This window comes from Clupea harengus, chromosome 24 (genome assembly GCF_900700415.2).
Source record: "Clupea harengus chromosome 24, Ch_v2.0.2, whole genome shotgun sequence".
In the NCBI taxonomy this organism is placed as follows: domain Eukaryota; kingdom Metazoa; phylum Chordata; class Actinopteri; order Clupeiformes; family Clupeidae; genus Clupea; species Clupea harengus.
This window is the reverse complement of record NC_045175.1, coordinates 17,607,761-17,632,891: the sequence shown is the minus strand read 5'-3', so window position 1 is coordinate 17,632,891 and position 25,131 is coordinate 17,607,761. Positions and strand designations below refer to the sequence as shown.

Below are 25,131 nucleotides of genomic sequence, written 5' to 3'. Positions count from 1 at the left end.
GTCCTGCTTAGTCTTGTCTTGCACTTGCTTGATGTTTAAGTGTGTTAGCAAAGTTGTTGACTCGCTAGTTTGTCATAAACGAGGAAAGCAAATTTCAACAGGTTTCGCTAGGTTTAGCTCTGTAGTGCTGCTTTAACTAATACATATTACAATGAACTAATAACTATTACAATAAACTAATAACTATTATAATGAGCTAATAACTATTACAATAAACTAGTAAAAGGTCTTGTACTCTGGAAGTTCCATCTCTCCATATTTGTAATGTTCATGGGGTTCATGAGGAAAGTTGATTTGCTAAGATATTGCTTTTTCACGTTGCCATGCATTTGTCAAATACTCACTGAATGAAATAAGACACATTCTTAATACATTCAAAATATCAATTTATTTCTTTAATTGCAGAACTCAAAACAAAATGGCATCCAGCAATTGCGATTTTTGTCAGTTTGAAATCAGTAGAAGGTACCTGAAAGGCTGTCAACTGTCAGCCCAGGTAGTTCTAAACACAATATGAATGTTAGCTTTGGGCTAAGTAGACCGTAATCTCTTTAAAAACACAAAAAAAATCTGTAGCAATGTGGACAATATTTTGAAACATAATTTGTCAAAAGAAAAAACAACAACAACAACAACAACACTGTGAAAATAGGCTTATCCTATATGGTTATTATCCTATATGGCACATCCAGAATTAGTGACTTCGAAAGCAAGGCCCGTGATGCCTGTATAGGTGTCCTTGTACTCTGGTGACTGGCCCTCCACCTCAGTTGGCCAGTACTCCAACCAGGTCTGATGGCCCATCAGGTATCTAAAGCTGTAAAGTCACACACACAGGCACACACAGACACACACACACACACACACACACACACACACACACGTACAAACACACACAAACATGCACATATATAACTGTCAATGTTGAATGTGCAACAATGTTTGTTTGTTTTCCCATACATCCAAAATGTAAATCCTTTTGTCTGGAAGACCAGCTGGGATACACATGGGTTTATTACATTAGGCTGTGGGGGTGCTTTGCCGCAAGAGAGCCGTCAACCACAAATTAGATAGGTTAAAGGTTTCTTTCGGAAGAAATCATTCCCGATGATTAGCCTATTGATTCCATAACGTGAATTAGTGCTATGTGTCTACCGGGAGAGATTTGGCTATACCGCTTCAACCGCGGTATGCTCTTATTTTGAAATCCAATCGATTTATTTTTAGATAATGACCTCCGAACTATACATCATCCCGCTTATTATACGGTTACTCGCCAAAACGATAGATGACATTCCTCCAATATACCTCTTTAGCGATTTTGTTGCCGTTTTGTGATTTCCGATTAGAAAAAATTGTTCTTCAGGCAAATAGAACTCTAAAGTTTCAGCTGTTGCGTAGCAACCCATTACTTGCTGACTTCGAGTTACAACGACTTTACGTTACGTTAAATGACCGGACTATTTGCGGAATGATATGAAAGAAGAAGCACAAATTAGATTAAATTAGAAGCACAAAACCTGTTGCCAATGACAGCAGACCTGCGAACGTTGGGGTGGCCCATTTAAACCATTTGAACATTCTGAAGAGCCATATAATACGATACCCAAAACAGTTTTTAAGCACATAACCTGCAAGGACTGTCATACCTACTTGTAGAGTAATCCTCGACTGTTGGGAAAGATACAATATACTGAAAAATATGGACTGAAAAGTGTCTAGTGTAGCCATTTATTTACAGATTCTGTTCCATTTCTCTCAATGATGGTCAAATATTAGTAGTTAAAGATGCATGATTTCGATAGTTTAGATTTCTTTTCAGTATTTCAAAGTAAATGAGCTGTGGGAGCACAAGAACAGTGAGCGTCTAGCAGCGATTATCATAGACATATACATGTATGTATGTCTATAGCCCAACTATCGAGATTCTAAGTAACATGGACACAAAACTTTTTTGGTACTCCATAATCATAAACCCTTGAATATGAAAACGACTCAGTGAAATCGGTTGAGAAACGTAAACGCTATAGTGCTTTTTATCCAGAAAAACAGCAGCTCCATCATTTACTTGCGTCTGTTTACAGGCCAGTCTTCACCTCACCAATATGACGGCGACGTTAGCACGTCTATGTATATAGTATGTCTATGTGTAATGGCCAACTTCTTAATTTGACTGTTTAAAGATTTGTGAAAGAAATGTTTCTTTTTAATTATTATCATGATGTGTTTTAGTTTGATATTAGTTAGTTAGTTAAATGGAGGACTAAGCTCTTTCCATTGTTCTGTGAAAGGAAGTTTGAAACTGTGGGAAGAGAAGCTTGGAATTTAGAGGTGTCATGAAATGTTTAGGTTAAGACTGATTTATTTTTGTAGAGTCAGGGTTTTTGAGGGTCTTAGGTAAACATTCTTATCTTTGGAACCCAGGACGGGATGGTACAAGATGGGAGTGTCATGTCTTTGTTCTGTGATATTGTCTCTGCATAAAGTCTGTTTCTTTTTACCAGAGAAGGCAGTGATGGGTTGAACAGCGTTCTGAAAGCACTGCGCTCCTCTCGAAGGAGTGTAGGTTGAAGAAGCGGTCTAACACCATTCACTCCTCTCTGACAGAGTAAAAGTCAATTATTTATTATATTCTTGGTTGTGTGACTCTTAATTCTGAGGTTAATTGCAGTCCTTAAAAGGTTGAAATAAATCCCTAACAGTTTGGTCCATTCGATCGGGAGCTCAAGAAGGACCAGATGAACGGGAGCAGAAATACGAAAGCCAAGAAAGAAGGACAGAGAATGACCCTGCGTGTTGAATTGTTCGTTGGGCCGGTTGACGGATTTCTGCCCCCGCCTCACTGCCTTTGACGAGTTCCGAATCCAGATGAGATGCACAACAAGAATATTACGTAAGTAGCCTGGGGTTACTTATTAGAAAAAGATCGGGGATCTTTTTAAAGAGATCCGGGATCTCTTGTTAGCGCTAAAAACTTAGTCGGGGACTAAGAAACCTAGTCCGGGACTATGGTTATGTTGTAGGCCTACGTAAAAGATGTACATCTGTGTGTGAATGAGGGCGTGAATGGAGTAAGAAATTAGGCAAAATTAAAACTTTGGAAAATATCCGGATATTTTTCATAGACTCAAGAGAAGTATTTTGCTTAATTCAAAAAAACTCACCATAATTAATGAATATGAGATGGTTTGAGGAAAGTAAGAAGGCAAGATGGTTTTAAGAGAGAGAGAGAGAGAGGATAAGGAAGTCAATGGAAAGTTAAGAAGAAGATTAAAAGAAAGTGAGCATAAGTGTTATTCTTGTGGAGAAAGAGGGGTAAAACTGCAGGCTTGATAAACTATAGAACTTTTACTGTGGCCACGTAAAAATTCTATACATTTTATCTGCTTTGTCCATTTGCACGCACTTTTTAGTCTTAAGTGCGTGAAGGGGGAGTTACTAGAAATTATGTAAAGACATAAATAGAGTTGAGCATTTGTGAATGAGAAATTGGGATACTGGCATAGACAGACACTGCGCACGCGCACAATCCATGTGTCTCATTGAAATAGCCACCAGTGACTGTGGCTGATTTAACAGCACAGGTGGGGAAGGGACACATTGGAATTGTGATCATCATTGTGTATCATCTAATTATCATTGTATCATTATATGATAATGATGGCGATACTGCTTAAATAAAATAATACAAGTGCAGATCGATTTGAGGATGAGGAATTTTGGTCTGATCAACTAAAAAATCTCTATCCAAATAATCGAATTGCATGAATAGCCGCAGGGGTAGAGGCCCGGAGTTAAGTTTAGATTAGATTCAACTGTATAGTCATTGCACAGAGTACAAGTACTGAGACAACGAAATGCAGTGTAGCATCTATAATGAAGAATAAAGGAGTGGGATTCAGAAGAATCTCAGAGTGCTATAAATATATAGATATTATAGTAATGAATGGAAATAATTCCAGTGTTGCAAGAATTGTATTTGCAAAAACGAGTTCATTTGTTTCATTAAGAGATTGTTTGGTGCTCCGAGGCGAGACTAAACGAAGATTTGAGGGTTTGATGATAAGTTTGGCCGTGCTTGACTGTCCTGTAGTGTAATCGCAAATGTCCGTATATTTTTATTCAGGGTGTGAACTTGATAGATGAAATGACGAACACAGTTGCGTTGATGTGGGCATTCAGTCATTGGAGCAAGATTATTGATCGGAACCTAACGTTTTAAATTGATATTTAAAACTAAAATAAGCAAGTGACCAGTTGTTGGCATAGTTTACTTGAAGGTATTTTGTGTAACATCTGTGAAGAGAGAGCATTTAAAATTGCTGAGAGCGCGACGCACATAAAACGAAAAAGATCATATTAAACTTTCTCTCGTTACCTTAGTAGTGCGCCGTCAGAGGGCATAACAAGAGAAAAGTGGAAATACGAGATTGTGATGTGTTGTGAGCTATTGTATGTGCCAAAGTACTGAGTGAATAACATAGCCCGGAATTATTGTAGATTGTTTTTAAGACGTAAAATCGCTAAAGGCAAATTCGACTTTTTAAACAAACCTGTGTGGTTGGCTGTTCAGACGGACAGAGAAGCACACGGGTGGGGGCTGTTAGCAGGGGGAACAGAGGGCTCACATTCTCACACAAACACACGCTGTATTTTAAAAGGAGAGGAGGTGAGAGGAAGAATTGTCAACTTGCACATATTAGTGTGATTTTATATAAATGGGCAGTGATTAAGAGTCATGGTGATACTTATGTATCAACTGGGGGAATGGTTAGCATAGTACATGAGCACTATACAACATATGGATTAAAAACCTATTAAAATTTTTTTTTGTATGAAATGTGAGATATGTATTCGGCATAACTCAATTAAATTTCACAGTAGCAAAAGCACTGTGCAAAACAATAAGACCAACTTTTGGTGTGTCACAAATTATACTACAAACTAGGAAATGTAAAGAACCAAATACTGTTCGAGTTTTTTTTGTGTCTCCACAGATACAAGGCCAGGTGAAGGTGAAGGTGACTGGGTGTTCATCAAAATCATCAAATGAAAGAGCTGGTCTGACGACAGGGGGGAGGAAACATATCAAGTGCTACTGTCTACCCCCACTGCCGTTAAAATTGCAGAACGCTCCACCTGGATTCATCTGTCACACTGTAAACTTCGTTCATTTTTTTTAGGATGCACCACTAGCGTTGAGTAGGGTTTCGTGCCTACTTGAGGGGGTTGAGAAATATAGCTCTTTTCCGTCTTAACGTCACCTAACCTCCAGGGAGCGCCCTGAGGGTTAGAGATTCTGGTCAACATAGTAGAGGTGTATCTGTGTTTATTGTTTTTCTTGTTTATTTGTGTTTATTGTTTTTCTGTATACATTATATAACTCTGTTATAACAATGTTTAAGCTGTAACTATTAATGATTACTTCAGGGGTAATGTTGGGTCTATGGTCCTCTACAAGTGTAATTGAGAGAATCCATAAGAGGTGGATTTCATATGGGGAACGTTACTCATCTGTATTTTATTAATTCATGGTATAGATATGCATCTTTGCAAGCGAACAGACTTGATAAGACTAATTGCTATGTATGTACCTTAATGCCAACATCCTACTTTCACCCTAGACTTAAATCAAGGCTACTCTCATTCCAAGCAATGATCTGTGTTGGAGAGAAGTGTGCCCCAGACAACTGGGGCTACAGTAAGCCATTTTTTATACAGACGATACCCAGGTGCAGGATCTGTGTAACAATACCCACCCACTAGCAGAACAACCTAGCTGTCACCTTAAGTGGCAGTCCATTCCATATTCCTAATGTGTTTTTCTATTAGAGGAACAACGAGAGTAGGCTCTCTGAGACGGAAACAGTGTAATGAAATTGTCATCGATACTGCTATACTGTCATCAAACACTGCTTCCTCAGCCAACGTCGTACCCTGTCCATTGGGAACAGGTCCTTATGTTGAGGTTGGAATGCAGGGCATTGCCACTCTGACAAGGGTACCCCTAAGGTGAGAGAGGTATTGTGGTTGTGTGGTAGTATATTGTACAGTCATCTTCTTCCACACTGGGGTGGCGTATGCGCCCCCGCCCAGGTCATGGACCATTTTTGTGTTGTCAGTGCTATCTCGCAGGCAGAGTACCTCGTAAGAAGAGATTTGCTGTTGAGAAGCATGACAGCGTGTGGGGGGGATTGACGTGACTGGTGATTAAAAGATTTGGACCACCAGCTCCAAGGTTATTTTGTTTCTGATTTAGGCCCTAGGAGTAGGAAAAGTCATGTTAAGAATGGAAACGCTTAGATAGGTTAGGATTTTGTTCACTGCTGCTGGTGGGGGAGTTTTGTGACTGATATCTGTTGTATTTGGATATTGGATTATATTCATAGTGTTTCTGTGACTGAAGCCTTACAGCAAATGAAGGTTGTTATGTGATGCTTTATTACAAGACAAAGTGGTTAATGTTCCTTGGTGAAATCTGGTTGTTTGGTTTACGTCTGGTACATGGTGGTAAATGATGTTGAAAGGTCTGTTCTCTATTGTAGCAATTTGTATACTTTTTGTATTTTTATGATGTGTATTTCTACATGTTTCTAAGTTCTCATGTCTAGTCTTGTATGTACTTCTGTGTGGAGTGAACTGTTGTCTGGAACCATCAAGATGATGATGCTTTAGTTTAATGATGTTTAGACTAGTATTGTTTTCATGATAAACAGGAGGGAAATGTGAAAGAAATGTTTCTTTTTAATTATTATCATGATGTGTTTTAGTTTGATATTAGTTAGTTAGTTAAATGGAGGACTAAGCTCTTTCCATTGTTCTGTGAAAGGAAGTTTGAAACTGTGGGAAGAGAAGCTTGGAATTTAGAGGTGTCATGAAATGTTTAGGTTAAGACTGATTTATTTTTGTAGAGTCAGGGTTTTTGAGGGTCTTAGGTAAACATTCTTATCTTTGGAACCCAGGACGGGATGGTACAAGATGGGAGTGTCATGTCTTTGTTCTGTGATATTGTCTCTGCATAAAGTCTGTTTCTTTTTACCAGAGAAGGCAGTGATGGGTTGAACAGCGTTCTGAAAGCACTGCGCTCCTCTCGAAGGAGTGTAGGTTGAAGAAGCGGTCTAACACCATTCACTCCTCTTTGCCAGAGTAAAAGTCAATTATTTATTATATTCTTGGTTGTGAGTCTTAATTCTGAGGATAATTACAGTCCTTAAAAGGGTGAAATAAATCCCTAACAAGATTCAATGGAAAAGTTCAGTACAAAGTAGGCCTGTACTGGCCATTATTGCTTAGGGCCAATAGCCTATTGAGGCAGTATTGTTTCTGCACCTTAGTGTTCTTAAGGGTCAATAAATAAATGTCTGTGGACACATTTCGCCACCGCTGAAGTGTCCTCTTTTATTAAAAACTCAAATCTGGTCACCCTACGTCTAATAAACTGTGATATATACCGTAACCGTGATATAAAATTACAAATACCGTGATAGAAGATTTTGGCCATATCGCCCACCCCTAACGTGAATGTTCTCATCCGTGGGCTAGTTCCCTATTAAGCATTGCTATCTAATTCTCTTTTTACTGCTTGTCATAAACTATTGTATTCCTCTTTTGGAATAATATGAACAGGTTTGGGAGTTTATCAACAGTACAGATAACAAAATCAGATAACATAATTGATATGCTACAAAGAGGCACTTACTCTAACAAAGTATCCCTTCCTTATGAATTATTATGGAGCTTCAGTCGTGGGATTTCACGTGATGTGGAATTGAACTGTGTCTAAAAAGCTTGACACAGGGACGCATCAATACTGAGTAATGACTGAGTCCGACTTATTGGCGCCATCTAGGACATAGTAAGGGAAGTGCATGGAAAGTGGCATTTCCTCACCTGCCCTCAAGTTGTATCACGTCATCCCTGTGACCCATAATCAGGTAGGTCTTCCCCTCCTGCAGCGCCACGTTAATCCTGCAGTTAGGATGGGCAATGAACTCACGCGTTTGACCCTCCACACCAAAGTCAGAACCTAGAGGGGAGAGAGAGAGAGAGAGAGAGAGAGAGAGAGAGGGAAAGAGAGAGAGAGAGGGAGAGAGAGAGAGAGAGGGAAAGAGAGATGAAGATGAAAAAATGGCTGCTGCCAAAATCACTTTCAATCTGAAAGTCAACACTGCCATGTCCTGGAAACAAAATGAAGGAAGGAAAAACGAATGCAAGAAAACAAACAAAAAAACACCAATGAATGAATAAAATAATGAATGAATGAATTAATTTAACCAACCAATCGATCAACAACATTCCTTGTGTAATCTAAAGCTGTTATGGCGCAAGTAAAGGAACAGTTGTGACTAGTGTAAATCAAAACGGACGTGTCTTAAATAATTGTTGCAAATATTTAGGGCATTTGCATTTGATGTGCAAGATGCAGCAAATCATTTATTTTTTTACATAATTGAATGACAAGAGGACAAAAAGATAAAGTAGGCCCCTGCATACCCTCTTTGATGACCTGGGTGACCTTCATGTGGTAGATGTCTGTGTGGAAAGTCAGGTTCATCTTCTCCACTGTGACTTTATAAACTGAGGAGAACAACAACATGGATACAAGCAGTATGTCAGTCAAACGTCATATGCATCTCACAGACGGACACACACACAACCTCTCTTGCTCAAAAACTTTCTCTATCTCTTATACACACACGCATACAACCTCAACCTCACTAGACATACACACACAACCCCTCTCTCTCTCTCTCTCTCTCTCTCTCTCTCTCTCTCTCTCTCACAAACGCACACGCACACGCACAGACACAAATGAAAGGTGTGTTCACCATAGTCCACGCCTTGTTCGCAAGCCTTGTCAGATCTGTCACCGTCATTCACTTCTCCTGTCTTCTGAATACAGCAGCTTTCTATAAGTTATCAGGAACAAACACATTATCTATCTCACACACAAGCACACAGAGAAAGAATAACTAAGGGTGTGGTCACAGCCTGTAAATAGAAGGGAGAGTGTGAACAAATTATTAGCCCCCAGGAAATGATTCAGGGAAATTCTGTGTACTAAAGTTGAAATTAAGTACACTAGAGTTTTTATTTATTGAGGTGAGACTAGAGAAAATATTAAAGACAAGAACACTGGGGAAGTAGATCAGTGTGCACAAGACGGTAACTATAGCGTGGCAATGGGATGGACTGATATGCAGGTAAACTACCTGCTAACCTGGTAACCTACCTTCAGCGCACTTGCAGAGGTCTTTGTAACAGATCCTGTTCAGCTCGCCACCCATCTTTAGAGGGTGGTAGAACCGCACACAGCGGTTATCTGAAATTAAACCAAGAAAATGTTTTTACATTAATGAGTTGATGTAGAATTGCTGCAGGATGAGGTCACTCTTTCTCTCTCCAGTCATGTTTTGTGTGTCTTTCCTTACCCATATCAAAATACTCGTACACAGTCACTGCAGCAGGTTGAAGCAGACCCACCTCCATCATCTTGTGGATCCTAAAAGCAATTTTGTCTGCTCTGGTATGAGAGACCTGAAAGAGAGAGAGAGAGAGCGAGAGAGAGAGAGAGAGAGAGAGACAGATAAGGAGAGACAGAGACAGAGAGGGTGGCAGGGATTGAGCGAGAGGTAGTGAGAGAGAGAGAGAGAGAGAGAGAGAGAGGGAGAGAGAAAGGCAACGAGAGAGAGAGTGGTAGAAACAAAGAGAGAATGAGAGATAGAGTTAATGAGAGAGAGAAACAAAGTGAGGAAGAGAGGTAAACACAAAAGGGAATATGATGGAGAGAAGGGCATTTTTTGTTGATCCAGAATGAGAAAATGTAATGGAGGTTAGGGAAAAAAAGAAAACAGATTAGGTAAGAGGTAAACGGTTCACGAATGATTGTTGATATTTGAGCTCAAAAGACAATTAAATCACCCCATGTTGATTGGCTGGGATTCTTAATGGCTTGGTCCAAGCTGCAATTTGTGTTTCCTATTTACAGAGCAAGGGCTGTGCACAAACATCCAAGTTTGTTTTTGTGCTGATACCTCTATGCAGCCTAATAGTGTATGGTATTATAATTGTGGATTGCACCTTTCAGAGACAGAAACAGAAGCAGACAGACAAACAGACAGACAGACAGACAGGCAGGCAGGCAGGCAGACAGACAGACAGACAGACAGACAGACAGACAGACAGACAGACAGACAGACAGACAGACAGACAGACAGACAGACAGACATATGTCTTGACGGTGCACCTGATTCAGGTAGATAATGAGGGAGCCTCTGTCTGACAGCATCTTGTCCATCTCAAATTTCTGGATGTACCTGTCTGCACCTGTGGACAACTACAAGCAGGAGAGAAGCCAGAAAGCAATGAGTCCCTGCATTTTTTCAACTTTTTTTCAACCTGCTCTGTCTAACCTTGGATTAAACAACAACAACACCAACAGCAACTACATTATATTGTTAGGCCACTCACTCTCATGAGATCAGTTTCATCCACCCTGAAGCCAGTCAGCAGTCCAATGTCCAGGATGGACATGGTAGCATGACGTTCTTTTGACAGGTACCTGAGGATAATGATGAACACATTTCAAGTCCAGATTGCCATAAACCTTTCATGTCCGTTTACCTCTGAGGTTGAAGTTAGCAGATTATTGTGTCATTTTGGCTATTGTGTACATGTCAACTGTTTAAGCTGACATAGGATCATTCATAAAATCAGAGATTTGTGAGTGAGCGTGCATGCAGAGATGTGGATGTGTGAGAGGTTGTGACTGTGCATGTACATGTGTGTTTGCAAGTGTGCACAATCTCTGTATCTGCTGTACAAATATGTCAGCAAAGCCCCTATGTCTCAGAGAGATATTATGAACTTACAAGACATCAATGGTGAGCAGGTACGTTTCAGTGGCATCCATGTATGTTACTGTGGAACGAATAAGAAGAATCTGATTGGTTACTCAATTGGCATTGTGTTACATCACTTTGAAATGAATAAGAGTCATCTGATTGGTTATGAACTGGCATTCTGCTCGTCAAGCCACTAATCGTACCTTTGTCTTGCTTCTCCAGCTTCACCTCTAAATCAAACATCTTGCATTCTGTGGTTATGTCACTGGGCATGGCATAGTACAGAGTCATTACCTGGACAAAGATAAAAAAAAAGATACCACCCAGTTTCAAAACACTCAACAACTATATTCAGATTTATTTCATCATTCAGGTCACTAGTTTTCCCATCAGAAGGCTTGATTTAGAGAGCTGATAATAAGTATGTTTGGCTTTGGTAGCTGGCCGTGGCTCTGAGTTGCCTATAGTGGAGATCACGTGCGAGCTCCCATTATTATAGAAAACTCCATTCAGAGGGGCAAATCCATGGTTGATGAGCTGGTGGTGGTGGTGTGGGTGGGGGTTGGGGGTTAAGGTGTGGGGCGGGGGGGGGGGGGGGGGGGGGGGGGGTGAGGGGTGCACGCTGAATGCGAGGGCTCCTGAATAGATGCTGGAAATCAGGGTAAATGGGCATCACCTTCAAAGCTGAGGTGGTGCCGGCTTCAGCTAAGCAGTTGCTTCCTCGAGACAAATTATTGTTGATGCTGGGTGTGATAACAGGTCGACGATCGGTCTTGTTTATCTAAATATTTACGTTGGGAACTATGAACAGTGGTGCATCATGGTCGAAGCCAGAGCAGAGGGTGCATGCTATGGGTTTGATCCCCATGAAACTCTATTGTGTAGCTCCAGGTCAATAGGGGACTTGAATCCAAAGTCACTCTGACTGCATAACTTAAATTGGTCGAAAAAAGTGCTAATGCGTGTAAAGGTGAGTTCCCCGTTAGGAACTGCTGGAGATTATGGAAATGTCTTTGATAAGCTCTGTGCGACTGCTTGATGAATGACCTCGGTGTAGAGTGAAAATGCAAGACTACTTGGGAAAACTGAATTAATGACCTCTGTGTAGCATGAGAAAGCATGACAGAATTCTGAAAAGGACTAGATTCAGGCTAGGAGTCCCGCTGGACACGCCGAAAAAGCGACTATATCCTGAGAAACGCCTGGATTAGGCGTTGGATGTATGTCAAAACTCGGCCTTACAGTGCATTTCCATTTTTGAGATAAGGTCTGTTTCGTTAAATTGTACGATTTGTTAACTAAAATGACGACATGTAAGTCTTTCATCTATGTCTACGTGAGCCTTACCGACAGAGTTGCCTCCCCAGTCCCAGTGGCATGCACAGTCAGGTTTTGGTTCATGTCCATCTGCAAGTCAGCAAATATCATATTATATCATATTGTATTGAACATAAAACATGACATATGAAAACATGAAATTCTTTGATAGAACATTCTGTTACACAACAAACCAGATACATGAAACAAATATTAGTGTTGGCAATTGCAAATGAAAATGCATTGCATTTTAAATGTTCAACAAACAAACAAAAAACAAACAGTGCTCACACCTTGTCTGATCGGGTTAGGAAGGCATTGCTTTTGGTGAAAGTCCACTTAATAGGCTTGGTGCGCCCGGAGACCTTGATGTCAATTTCCATGTTCTGCTCCTGCTGCTTGACCTGCTCTATGTAAGCAGCCACAGCCTGGAACACCATGATGGTGGACTGGTGAGGTTGAAAGCAGAGGTGGTTGGTGATTAGTGTCTTTCAGCTACCAGGAGTCAGCTGAGAGAGGACTGATGACTGACAACAACACAATGGCAAATTATCCACCTACTATTGTTCTTTATGACTACTAATATGCATAGTGCTTCACCTGTGTGGATCCGTAGCCTCCTCTATATTTCTGCTGTTCGTTCAGCCACTTCACGATGGGACCTGCCTTCTCAAACTCCTCTGCCTTCACCAGGGCAAGAAGGGCATACGCTGTGGCCTCCAGAGTGAAGAGATGATTGCCTTGGACTGGCCAGTGAGTGCCACCTAAAGGTTTGGAAAACAATATGTCATTTTTTGCCATTAGACTAGTCGTAGTACCACTTGCAAGAACACAACATGCCAGTGAGGACATGTTCAACCGGAAAGAGGTTTTACTGTTTTTTTACATGGGGTCCTTTGCTTCTACTTAATATCACATATTTTCTACAATTTATCAATTTATCAATACAATTATTACACCATTACCCCCTTCCCCCTCCAATCATTAAAACATTCAAGGCAGGAAGCGGGAGCCCTCCCTCCGGTGCTTGGTGCATATCTCTTCTCAATGTAAACAACTTGCTTAGGTTTGATTATACACTCACGTGGTTCCTGTTGTCATCACTATGCTAAATCACACCAAACTTCCCAGCCCACCTGTAGCATGTTTGAACAGGATCTCCTGGTTCAGTTTTTTTTCGTTGGCAAGGGCATAGGAAACCATGGCAACAGCGTAGGGATTGGTCAATGTCCTTAGCCGGCCTTCCAGATATTCACGAGCTTTCTTCATGCTGGCTGGAAGACTCTGTGGTGTGGATCATATGGGCCAGAAAGAATAGATTTATTATTACAGTTATACCAATCCACTCCTTAATCATATCATGTGCCTGACTTTTTAGCATTTGAAATATACATAAAAAACAACATGAATTGAAATAGTTGTTGGAAGATACACCCAAATCATAGACATGTGTTGGTTACCATTAAGCATTGCGACTTTACTGTTTAAGATACAGAACAGTTGGCATGCCAACAGTTGGAATCTTAAACAGTAGAGTCAAAGTAGCAAGACAGTCTTTATTGTGTTGCCAGAGAGTCCAAAGTGGTGAGACTTACAGCAACAGTCTCGATGCAAAGATGACTGCCCTCCTGCATGGCGATCAGCACAAACGCCGTCATAGAAGCGTCCTCATCATTTCCTCTTACGCCACCCTGGAAACACATGACAACACATTGGTCCAAGTCCATAGGCCTGTACTTAGGGGTGCACGCTGAATGCGAGGGCTCCTGAATAGATGCTGGAAATCAGGGTAAATGGGCATCACCTTCAAAGCTGAGTTGGTGCCGGCTTCAGCTAAGCAGTTGCTTCCTCAAGACGAATTATTGTTGATGCTGGGTGTGCTAACAGGGGTACGTTCGTCGTAGGATTGAAGCTAAGTTAATCAATTGGCCTTTTAGCCCGTTAAGATTAGCGAGCTGATTGAGAACAGCAAATATCGGTTCGTTAACGGCTGATCCGCATCCTATTCATGTGGTTAATTTCAACCAGGCTAAAGTTATCATGGCATTTGCGCGTGCACGTCCTACTTCAAAAGGCAGGAAAGGTCGATCACCAAAACCATGATTTTCTAACGGTATAATGGTTCTAAACTCAAAGAAAAGGGCTCTTTTTTTCTCCGCTGCCGAGTAGGAGATGAACATGAACGCTTATGAAGAATACAAGACCATAATCATGGCAAAATTCAACACCACCACCGCTGTGAGAGCAAGGTGTGTTGGGATGTTTATAGGGTGATATCTATGTATGAATAATCGACGGCAAGTGTCAGCTAGTACAGAGGTTTCCTCTACCGGTTTGAATCTGCATGGTTGCTAGTTCAAATCCCCTCACCTCCTTCCTCGATGTAGTTTTACATTTCCTTGGAAGTCGCTTTGAATAAAAGCGTCTGTTAAATGACTAAATGTATTAATAACAAATGCAATAAATTGAAGCAGTGAAAATAAATTGTCTGTATTTCTCTCTCTTCTTATCATGAGTCCACCGTAATCATTTTCCACAATAATGATATGCTATGGTGTACTATTAACACTCATATAATTATGAGTGCTTTGTTCTCCGCATTACCGACACTACAAAAATGTACCACTCGCAAAAAAGCGCAAGACAGTCAATGTGGTGTTTGCAATAAATGACTCGAGAAGGTCTTGTAAATGAATGATTCCTTGTCGGCTGAATCGGTAGCGCTCATACAAGAATAATGGATCTTGGCGATCGCAAATAACTCTCTCCCTCCGCTAATCTAACTCTAATATCAGTCCTTGGTCAATGGGATCCCTCCTTTTTCCGGGGGTGTGCCAAGCTTATCCAGCTACACTTAAGTTAGCCTGCCCTGGAGCAGGTTAGTGCTAATCGATATGTAACTATGGTGATTTATCAAAAGTTGCTTCCACGAACCAAAAAGAGGGGTGTTTTTTATCTTAGCCTGAAAATTAGCTCGCTAAACCGTTTAGCGAGCTACGACGAATACCCCCCAGGTCGACGATGGGTCTTGTTTCCCTAAATATTTACGTTGGGAACTATGAACAGTGGTGCATCATGGTCGAAGCCAGAGCAGAGGGTGCATGCTATGGGTTTGATCCCCATGAAACTCTATTATGTAGCTCGACGTCAATAGGGGACTTGATTCCACAGTCACTCTGACTGCATAACTTACATTGGTCGAAAAAAGTGCTAATGCGTGTAAAGGTGAGTTCCCCGTTAGGAACTGCTGGAGATTATGGAAATATGTTTGATAAGCTCTGTGCGACTGTTTGATGAATGACCTCGGTGTAGAGTGAAAATGCAAGACTTCTTGGGAAAACTGAATTAATGACCTCTGTGTAGCATGAGAAAGCAAGTCAGAATTCTGAAAAGGACAAGAGTTAGGCTAGGAGTCCCGCTGGACACGCCGAAAAAGCGACTATATCCTGAGAAACGCCTGGATTAGGCGTTGGATGTATGAAATCCTGTTCTTCCAATTCACTGTGGTCAGCAAATTTCTGGCTCCCTTACTTAACGTCTGCCTATGGCCTCGGTTCCCAAACTGGGGTACACAAAGTGGTTCAGGGGGTACGCGGGGAGAACATTTCCGCGATAACGGAAAACGGACGGAATTCGCGGAATGTACCCTTTGAAACAGAATTGCAACTTTCAAACGGAAACATCTTTTTGTGCAAGGCTGTATTTCTTTCTAATAAACACAACAACGATCGCAACGATGAACAAGCATTAATTAAAAAACAAAACTACTGAGAAAATGTCACGTCTGTGCTGAACTCCGCTCCGGCCACGCCCCCCTGTTCAACGGTTGACACAACGGTCCGCTACGGTCGCTCATCTTCCCAATCGCCTGCAAATAATAATTTTTTAGTCTTCTGTTCTGTTGATGGCTGGCAAACCACAACCTTAGAAGGTTTGGGTCACTTGTGGCACATATTATTCACTCAATAATAGGGGGGGGGGGGGGGGGGGCGTAGCTGAAGATTGAATGTCTGAAGGGGTACAGGACTGTAAAAAGTTTGGGAACCACTGGCCTATGGGAAGCTATGCTGGAGCCTGTGACGTCTGTCAACCATCCCTATGGGTTCCTCCTGAACTTTGTTTAGAGAACATCATTACGTTTTCAGAGTGACTCTCATTGAGTATCCCATACCACCATCGCTGCACTGTACACATAGGCGGTCTCCCTGAAGATGCCATCTGGCTGCTGGGAGTACAGCACCAGCCACTTGAGGGCGTCACAGATCACGTTCTCCTGAATGCTAATGATGTTACTGGCCATGGCAAAAACCTTAGCCACGTACGCTGTTAGCCTAAAGGGGTTGGTGGGGAAGGGAGGGAGGGGGAGAGAGAGAGAGAGAGAGAGAGAGAGAGAGAGACAGACAGACAGACAGACAGACAGACAGACAGATTGATCAAGAGATAGATAGATAGAGCATGGCTAATTAATATAATATAACATCAGTATTATTTCATGTGATGACATCATTACTATAATGAGTCATGTTGCCGTGTGAACACAACTCACCAAGCGCTGCTGTGGTTTAGTTTATAAATGGGATAAGACCCATCTGTTTTACGGAAGGACAACTCTCGCTGATAACCTACAGAGAATGAAAGCAAGAGATGCAAATGCTTAGCCTGACGTTGTCATACTCATAATTCTAGTCAGAATATGAGTCTGATACTGCTCCATTGGGCTGTGATTATGGGGCGTGTTTCAACCGAACCAGAAAAAAAATGCCTCTTCGCTCAATTGGATAGACCTACATCCAATCAGCCAATCAGCTCTCCAGCGGCAGCCATGTTTGTTGAAAACGAATTCAACCCAAGCGCTCTTCGGTAATGTGGTTGATTACGTTACTGTTGATCATCTGTCCATCATCGTATAAAGCCCGCCCTGACAATTTGATTGGTACGAACAGAATCTGATTCGGGCATAGTTTCTCCCCAACGGAGCAATGCCAGACCGAACTTCCCGACCTCAAATGTTGTGGGCGGGGCTAAGTTTGGCTGGCACCCAGGCTAGCAAATGCTAAGAATTACACGCACATATCTGTCATACTTACACAGACACACACTTATACATACACAAAAATATTTACACACACACCCTTTCTGTATCTTTAGGTCTTCCTATTATGTTGATGTTTTTGATGTCTGTCGCTCACCCGTGTTGGTGTAGGCCTATTTGCATTGTGTGGCTCACCCATGTTGTTGTATTTCACCCATTCATTCACCATGGGTGTTGAAACCGTGGGGGATGATGACCAAACTTCTAAACATAAACATAAACTACTGCCAAAACATCTGCACTGAAGTGCTGCAGTTGTCAAGTCAAGAAGGGACCCTGATGATACGCACTCAATAGCTGTCGGAAATTGAACTTGCCTTTTCCGATTGGATGGCAGGGACAACAAAGTAAGTCATTGTGGTAAAATACAGACCAAAAGCTTTAAACTTAGGTGATAGTGACAGGTCTAATAAGTAAAGCTAACATTGTTTTTTTTATGATGTAAATGTAACTTCTCAAAAAGACAGGGGGCAATTACCCTACCTGCTCGGATACTTGTGTTATAAATGGTTTTGTCCAATGCACTTATATTGTTGTTTATTGTAGGCAACACTGTTTAGTTTTAGCACAATGGACAAAATGAAAACCTCACTGCCAGTTTTGTCTGTGGTTAAGAGAATGATGATTTTACATGTTTGATGGCAGATTATAACACAGGGTTATGGTTAGTAGGACATGCTGAACAATGTAGAATACTTTAAAACATGATGTTATTTACACAATATGAACATAAAGGAAGTGTAAAAATGCAGGAAGTTAATTAAGATTTGGAATTTTTAAGGGGAAATCCCTCCCCCCCAACCACACACACACCTTCGCCCCTGGACTTACTAATATTTATGTATTGAATAGTCATGACTCACCCATGTTGATGTATTTTATAGTCTGTGACTGACTTATATTTATGTATTGAATAGTCATGACTTACCCATGTTGATGTATTTGACAGTCTGTGACTCAGTAATGTTTATGTTTGCATAGTCCTGACTCACCAAATTTGATGTATTCGATGGCTTTGTCTCTCTTCTCCAGCCCCGCCTTCTCCCATTGGACGGTGGAGTCCAGGTAGTGGGTGGCGATGAGGGGAAGTGTCATGGAGCTCATGGTCTGCTCTGCACAGCCTCCGGGTTGCTGGATGAGGGAGCCCATGGAGTGTCCTGTGATGGCTTGCTCAATGGTCTGGCTGATCTGCTCCCCTGATAAGACACACAGTCACATCCTCAATATTCATGGAATATTATAAAAAGCAAATCTTATAAGATCGGAATAATGAGCTCACAATCAAAATTAGGTGAAGAACACAGAAAAAATGTAAGTGGAATTAATAAATACAGTGGAAAAGTTCAAGGTTATCGCATCCTCAGTGCAGAAAAAAAGGTAAGTAAAAATGCATTCCTAACAAATCTATTTAAAGAGGACCTATTATGCTTTTCCCTTTCCTTTATTGTGTTATATAGCTTTTGATGCATGTAAATGGTCTGCCAATTTTAAAAGCCCAAAGCACATGGCAGAGGGAGTAACTCTCTCCAAACTAAAGCACTGAACTCAGCGGCTTCAAACACCTTGTTGGAATTCCGGCCGCTTTCATTTGATACAAGATGAGGTAATCTTGCACACACAATCCTTATTTCCTGCATAGCTGACCAATCAGAGCACACTGGGCTCATAGGAAGGGAAGGCTTAAAAAGACACAGGTGGTCTAACAGAGAGGTAAGGGTTGGCACCAACCTGAGACCGAGAAGTAAGTACTGGCCGGTGTGCCGGGCACCTGTTTCTTTGGGATTTTGCTCAGAATTTCCTCAATTTGTTGCCCACCTTGTGAGGTAGGAGGTAGGAGAGTGAGAGACATATAGAGATATACGGAGTGAGAGAAAAAGAATGAAGGAATTGCAGCAATAGAATAATATTTTTAAATATAATAATATTAATACAAAGGTATTACTAAAGTGTCATGTACTTTATATATTATACATTCTACTACTACTATTACTACTTCTAATAATAATGATAATGATAATAATAATAGTTAATATAGAATAACTGTCAATGATCCAACTGATGATGATTCACAATCACCATGACCTGCTGGGTTCAGAAAGACTTTCTTCACAGGAACCTCCGTCCGTACACCTTCAGACTGAGATAAAAAAGAAATTACATCCATCCACCTTTAAGGCCCCGTCACACCATAACGTTCTGGTCAACTTTCTCTGAACGTTCTAATTGTTCAATTTTGAGCGTTCTAGGGCGAGGTGGACACATCTAACGTGTGACTAACGCGTGGGACTGACGCATGACTAGCGTGGGACTGACACATGAGGAGCGTGTAACAGCGACCAAGTAAGACACCCCAGAAAACTATTAGCGTGTGATGACGTGTCACTGTTGCGCGACGAACGATTAGTCAACGTAAGACTAACGTGTGAATAACGACAGAATAGTGTTTTGCTGGTGTGTGGGTTTTATGGTCAAACGGGTATAAAACGCTGGAAAATCAGTGGATTCAGTTGTCCTGAACAGTGAACATCATGCCGCCAAGACGAAAGGTGTGAGGGGGGCTTCTGCTACCCGCGCTGCAAGGAAGAAGAATGCAAACACCACGGACAAAGAACAACACCACGAGGAAGAGCCCATCCAAGGTGTGACACACCAGAAATACTGACTTATTCATATAAATATACTACGATATTGAATAACAAGTGAAAGACAATTGTTTATTGCTTATTGTTTACTTGTGTAATTCCAGTTGAAGGCGATCATAGCCAAAACTCAGGGGGACCTGGATGAGGCCGAGCAGGCATTAATACTTGTGTGAATGTGTGATTATGATTATTATTTCCTTTAATTGTTTAATGTTATATTGATTTACTCTTATTATTACTGTGATTTACGAAATAAGGGGTGTTATTCCTGGGGTTTTATGTTATTAAAATAAATGATTTAAATTTGACACTGAATTTGTGTTTCTTAATGTTTATTATTATTGTCCATGTCACAAGAGTCTTCATATCATATCCATCTGCCATGGAACAGCACCAGCTATAACAATGCTCAGCTATGTTCAAGTTCAGTACATCTACTTCATGCTGCGCTATAGCAAGCATATATACCCTCCTTAGTCTTTCTGGATCCTCCATAATGGGTGTTCTCTACGGTAGCCCAAAATCAACTGAACCCTGCTTGAAAAGCATCGGTTTATATAGGGTAGACTGAGTACAGTTGAGACACCCATTTAAACCCATTGATGGTGACTGACCAAGGATTGAAAATACAGGCTATATCACAAGCTGTATCAACTGTACCCCATCTCCCACCTTGCTTATTTAGACCCCACGATAAATCATTCTTAGTACTTTCATGTTTGAAAAGACACCCATTAATATAGGACAAAAATATAACATTTTATTTTACTTTGCTTTGTTCGTTGTCTAACTTTGATTTCTAACCTGCTTATCGCAGGTACAGTTGAGACATTGTGTTGAGACATTGTGTCTCAACTGTACCCCGCTGACCATCTCACGCTTTTTGCTAGATTATGCAATGAGCTTGCATGACATGATAGCATGGAATATGTAGATTTATAGTGCACAGAATAACGTTTGCAATGATGTAAGTTGCGTTTGTTGATCACATATGGTTAATAACATATTCATTGTAGAAGGGACATGATAAAATTAAGATCTTCCCTTGGTGAAAAAACTTTCACCGATATCTTTGTACGGGAGATGGGTTAGGTGCTCAAATTTCCCGGGATCAAAGAGGACGTTAGTAGGCATGTGAAAACTAAAAATCACGTCTCAGGATTGTTACGCACATAAGTTATTTCGGTTGTATCAACTGTACACATGTCTCAACTGTACTCAGTCTACCCTACCCACATGCATGGACGTTCGGGAAACGCTCAAATGACGCTCATTGGACGCTCATTGGACGCCATATGGCGTTCGTTTGACGTTAGTCACACGCTGTGTGCGCTAGGGGTCCGTTCAGTGGTCGTTGACAGGTCGCCAGTGAGTTGTTCACTGCAAAGCAAACGGTTAATAACAACCAAGTAACGCTAGGGTAACGACTGACTAGATAGCCAAACGAGTGCAACGTTAGTAAAGCCTTCCACTAACGCTCTTCAGCATTCTCCAGCGTTTAAAATTAAACGTTGAAGAATGCTGGTGAGAACTTTTGTGCATGTTCAAAACTTTTTTTTTGGACCGGCGTTCTCCGCCAATTACCGCCGATTACCAGCGTCACCAGCGTCCACACAACGCTCTTATGGCGCTATACCAGCAACCATGGGCGATTACCAACATTTCCTCTAACGTCATAGAACGTTCACCAGAACGTTATGGTGTGACGGGCCCTTTAGCCTCTATATCCATCCATCCATCAATCCATCATCCCATCTATACAACTATCTGTCTATCCCTCCATCCATCCATCCACCCATCCATCAATCCATTAATCTATCCAACTATCTATCTATCCCACCATTCATCCATCCAGCCAGCCATGCAGCCTTCTACTGATTTGTTTGCTTGTTTGTTTGTTTGTTTGTTTCTGGAGATACACTCACCACCACCAGCAGGTCCTTCTTGACACCATCGTGGAGGTGTGGCTTGTCGTACACAGATGCCTTCACCTCGATGGTGTGTTTGCCCAGCTGCATGGGGATCATGACAAAGGGAACTGCTCGTGACGTCATGGCATCCATTTCAATGGTGTCGCGGTACTTGCCCTTCTTGGTGGCCACGCTGCACACGTCCTTGGTCTCCAAAAGCTCCACACGCACCTGGCAGATGGAGAGAGAGTGTCTCTTTGGTGTTTAACCCTATTACAGTACATCGGTTGTTTGTTTTTATTCATGGGCAAACCCATACAATTCAAAGTCAATCATTTGTACTGTTCAGAAGGCTGCCTCTACCAGCGGCGTCCAGCTGTGCACCCCGTTTTGCAGGCCACTCATGAGATTGGGGACCACAGAAAGCTCACCCAATTGCGTATTCCCAGATTTTCCGTAGGGGCTCATGCACAGTGGAAAACTACTGAACAGTTTCTAGCCCCAAGCCGGTTTCAACTCTCCCCTCATCACTCCTATATACATCCGACCCACCTCTGTCCGGTTGTTGATCAAGAGAAGTTGGAGGAGTACATCACCTATTGGATTTGCGTTGGACGAGTCAAGATCACAGTCAGAGACATTAACGATCATTCTTGTCGTGCGATGTTCAGAAAGTGAGTGTTGTTATATGTGTGATTTCGCTAATTAGTCTGTTTCATGTCAACAGTATATAGTATAGATGTTAGTTCATGTAGGGTTGTAATAATTTACTATCTCATCATATTTTAATCAGTTATTCCGCAATTTCAAAGAGTTACCGTTGGTAATGGGGTAAATGGAATGCAGCACGGGGGAAAAAGGGACAGATCCACCTTCATGTTGTAGCCGTAATATTAATCATGTGTGTAAATATGTGTTGTACATAATTATTAATATCTGTATATATTTGTTATTTTTATCATTCCATAGAAAACACGGATTCATGGTTCAATGTTCATCCTTTTACACAGATCATTGTATCACTGTTCATCAAATCAATCCTTTACACGGATACTTCCAACATGGTTCAACAGTCAGTTCATGTCCATCTTGCCATTCATGTCTTGAGAGTGTGTGTGTGCTAATAAAATCCATCATCATTGGGAATTTACTTGACATTCATCATTGTTCTCACCGGACAAACCTGTGGCGATTGGCACCTATTCAATCAATTAGCGTTTATATCCTTTTTGGGATTCAATCACATATCCCCCTAATTTATAGTTACCCATAGTATCACAAACAGTGTTTTTTTTGTGTGCAGATTTACACATTTGATTTGAACTTTTCTACATATTTTTAATGGCTGGCAAAACACTGGAAAACTGTAGTGTGTCGCAAGTGTTATTGTGATTTTGCTCTCTAAAGATTCAATGCAAAATGTTACCTTGATTTCGTAGTCTTTGTAGTTATAGAGGATGGCTTTGATTTCAATCTGCTCATTTCGCACTACAGAGTAGGGCAGCTTCAGATCGATGAAGAAATCTTTCATTACAATCATTTCGTAGGGCTCCGCCACACAGATCCCTGAGGAAACAGAGGTGGATGCACAAAGAAAGGCAAGACAGTGAGAGAAAATGGAGTGGCTAAAGCACAAATGGCACCAGCATACAGATAGAAAGGACTGTCTGTCTGCGTGTTGAGCTCTAAAATGGAGATCTACATATGCCTTCTAACAAAAGTTCTGTGATTTCTGAGAAATAGTTCTTTAAGTTCTCAGAGAGAGTTATGTGAGTTTTATGAGCTCTACATTGGATTTCTGAGAGTTTTGGGAAGTCTGTGAGAGTGTGAGCTTGCTGATTTACCATGAGTTTTTGAAATGCTGATGGCTGTAACCTGCCAACTGGTGATGGAGTCTTTCAGGAAGCTCTTCTTTGTAATGGAGGTGGAAGTGCTGGAATTGGCAGTGATGAATTGTCATATACTGTATATTGTACATTTATGTCATTGTTCAAAGGACTGAATTATTATTATTATTATTCTCAACTAAAATTATCACATTTTTGTAATTAATGTAATAATTCAGTAATATCAGAAAGGATGAAATAAATTAATAAATGGTAGATGAAATAAAAAGATGTATTTCTCTTTCATAAAAGTAACGTCTTGGTTACTTACGTAACCCCGGTTCCCTTAGCAGGGACCAGATATAACATATGGGACGTGACGTAGTCACGGAACCAATCGAAGCACTATTCACTCACGCCGGAAGGCTGAGATGCGTCCAATCACTCTCCTGAGCCCGCCCCCTCAGGAGCGCTTAAATAGCCGTGTTGGGCAAGCATCGTTCTCTTGTAATACTGAGCTTAAAACACAGACCCGAGAACAAACACTGTAAACGCCACGCTTGTTATATCTGGTCCCTGATAAGGGAGCCGGGGTTACGTAAGTAACCCAGACGTTCCCTATCGCAGTTGACTGCGATATAACATATGGGACCGTATCCCATCATGCGTGAATTACAGTGACAGCCAAAACACACACCAACTCCTCATTTTTGCCCTCCTAAGAAGTTCATACAGCAACTGGTGGTGAACATTACAGGGCATTTATTTTACTCCTAGGCAACGGGGATCACCAAAGCACACAAACAGCTGATCAGATTGTCTGAAAGCCCCCGTGCGCTCCACATAACACTGGAGAGCGCGCACCAGGCAAAGCTTGTTCAAACGCTCCTCCTCCGCTGACAGGAAAGGAGGAGGTGAAAATACTGCCAACTCAATCACCTGGTTGAGGAATGGGGTTGTCACCACCTTAGGTGTGTAAGCAGCATTCGGTCGCATAACCACTTTGTCCCCAGTGATCGAGAACTGAAGGCACGATGGGCTGACAACGCAACGCACCAACCAACGCGCTTTGCTGACATCAGTGCCAGTAACAGCGTGGTTTTTAATGAAACAAATTTCATGTCCACTTTCTCTAGGGGCTCGAACGGTAGCCCTGTGAGAGCACGTAACACTACCAGCAGATCCCACGAGGGTATAAGGTGCCTGTCAGGCACCCTGAGACTCCTCACACCAGCCATAAAGCATGGGATTTACCATTGATACCTGCATGACAGGCTGAGATGGCCGCCAGGTATACTTTGAGAGTGGAAGCAGCCTTCCCCTCATCAAACAACTGCTGTAGGAATTATAATATGACGCCCAGCGCGCAGTTGATGGGGTCGCACCCACGCGAGACAGACCATCGTTCAAAACTGCACTTCAGCGTATAAAGAGATCGGGTCGACACCGCCCGAGCACTCGGGATCGTAGCCACTACTGAGTCGGACAGCCCTGAAGCTA

At 41.6% G+C, this 25,131-nt stretch overlaps 1 protein-coding gene across 2 annotated transcripts in view; it reads right to left on the bottom strand.

Annotated features, from left to right (window-relative positions):
• Positions 1 to 369: 369 nt before the first annotated feature.
• LOC105894698 (complement C3) overlaps positions 370 to 25,131 on the bottom strand; it is a 54,525-nt gene continuing 29,763 nt past the window's right edge. For both annotated transcript variants that reach the window (XM_042703550.1, XM_031562537.2), the window contains 23 exons: positions 23,650 to 23,738; positions 23,232 to 23,371; positions 21,821 to 22,036; positions 19,330 to 19,390; positions 18,982 to 19,068; positions 18,246 to 18,449; positions 16,708 to 16,783; positions 16,333 to 16,492; positions 13,757 to 13,852; positions 13,298 to 13,445; positions 12,762 to 12,925; positions 12,455 to 12,610; positions 12,192 to 12,251; positions 11,048 to 11,138; positions 10,872 to 10,920; positions 10,471 to 10,561; positions 10,247 to 10,336; positions 9,432 to 9,537; positions 9,233 to 9,322; positions 8,829 to 8,909; positions 8,494 to 8,577; positions 7,891 to 8,026; positions 370 to 817 (listed from right to left, as the gene is read on the bottom strand). In XM_042703550.1, coding sequence (XP_042559484.1) covers positions 676 to 817; positions 7,891 to 8,026; positions 8,494 to 8,577; positions 8,829 to 8,909; positions 9,233 to 9,322; positions 9,432 to 9,537; positions 10,247 to 10,336; positions 10,471 to 10,561; positions 10,872 to 10,920; positions 11,048 to 11,138; positions 12,192 to 12,251; positions 12,455 to 12,610; positions 12,762 to 12,925; positions 13,298 to 13,445; positions 13,757 to 13,852; positions 16,333 to 16,492; positions 16,708 to 16,783; positions 18,246 to 18,449; positions 18,982 to 19,068; positions 19,330 to 19,390; positions 21,821 to 22,036; positions 23,232 to 23,371; positions 23,650 to 23,738 — 2,617 coding nt within the window. In that variant the 3' untranslated portion in view covers positions 370 to 675. The remainder of the gene's footprint in view (positions 818 to 7,890; positions 8,027 to 8,493; positions 8,578 to 8,828; positions 8,910 to 9,232; positions 9,323 to 9,431; positions 9,538 to 10,246; positions 10,337 to 10,470; positions 10,562 to 10,871; positions 10,921 to 11,047; positions 11,139 to 12,191; positions 12,252 to 12,454; positions 12,611 to 12,761; positions 12,926 to 13,297; positions 13,446 to 13,756; positions 13,853 to 16,332; positions 16,493 to 16,707; positions 16,784 to 18,245; positions 18,450 to 18,981; positions 19,069 to 19,329; positions 19,391 to 21,820; positions 22,037 to 23,231; positions 23,372 to 23,649; positions 23,739 to 25,131) is intronic.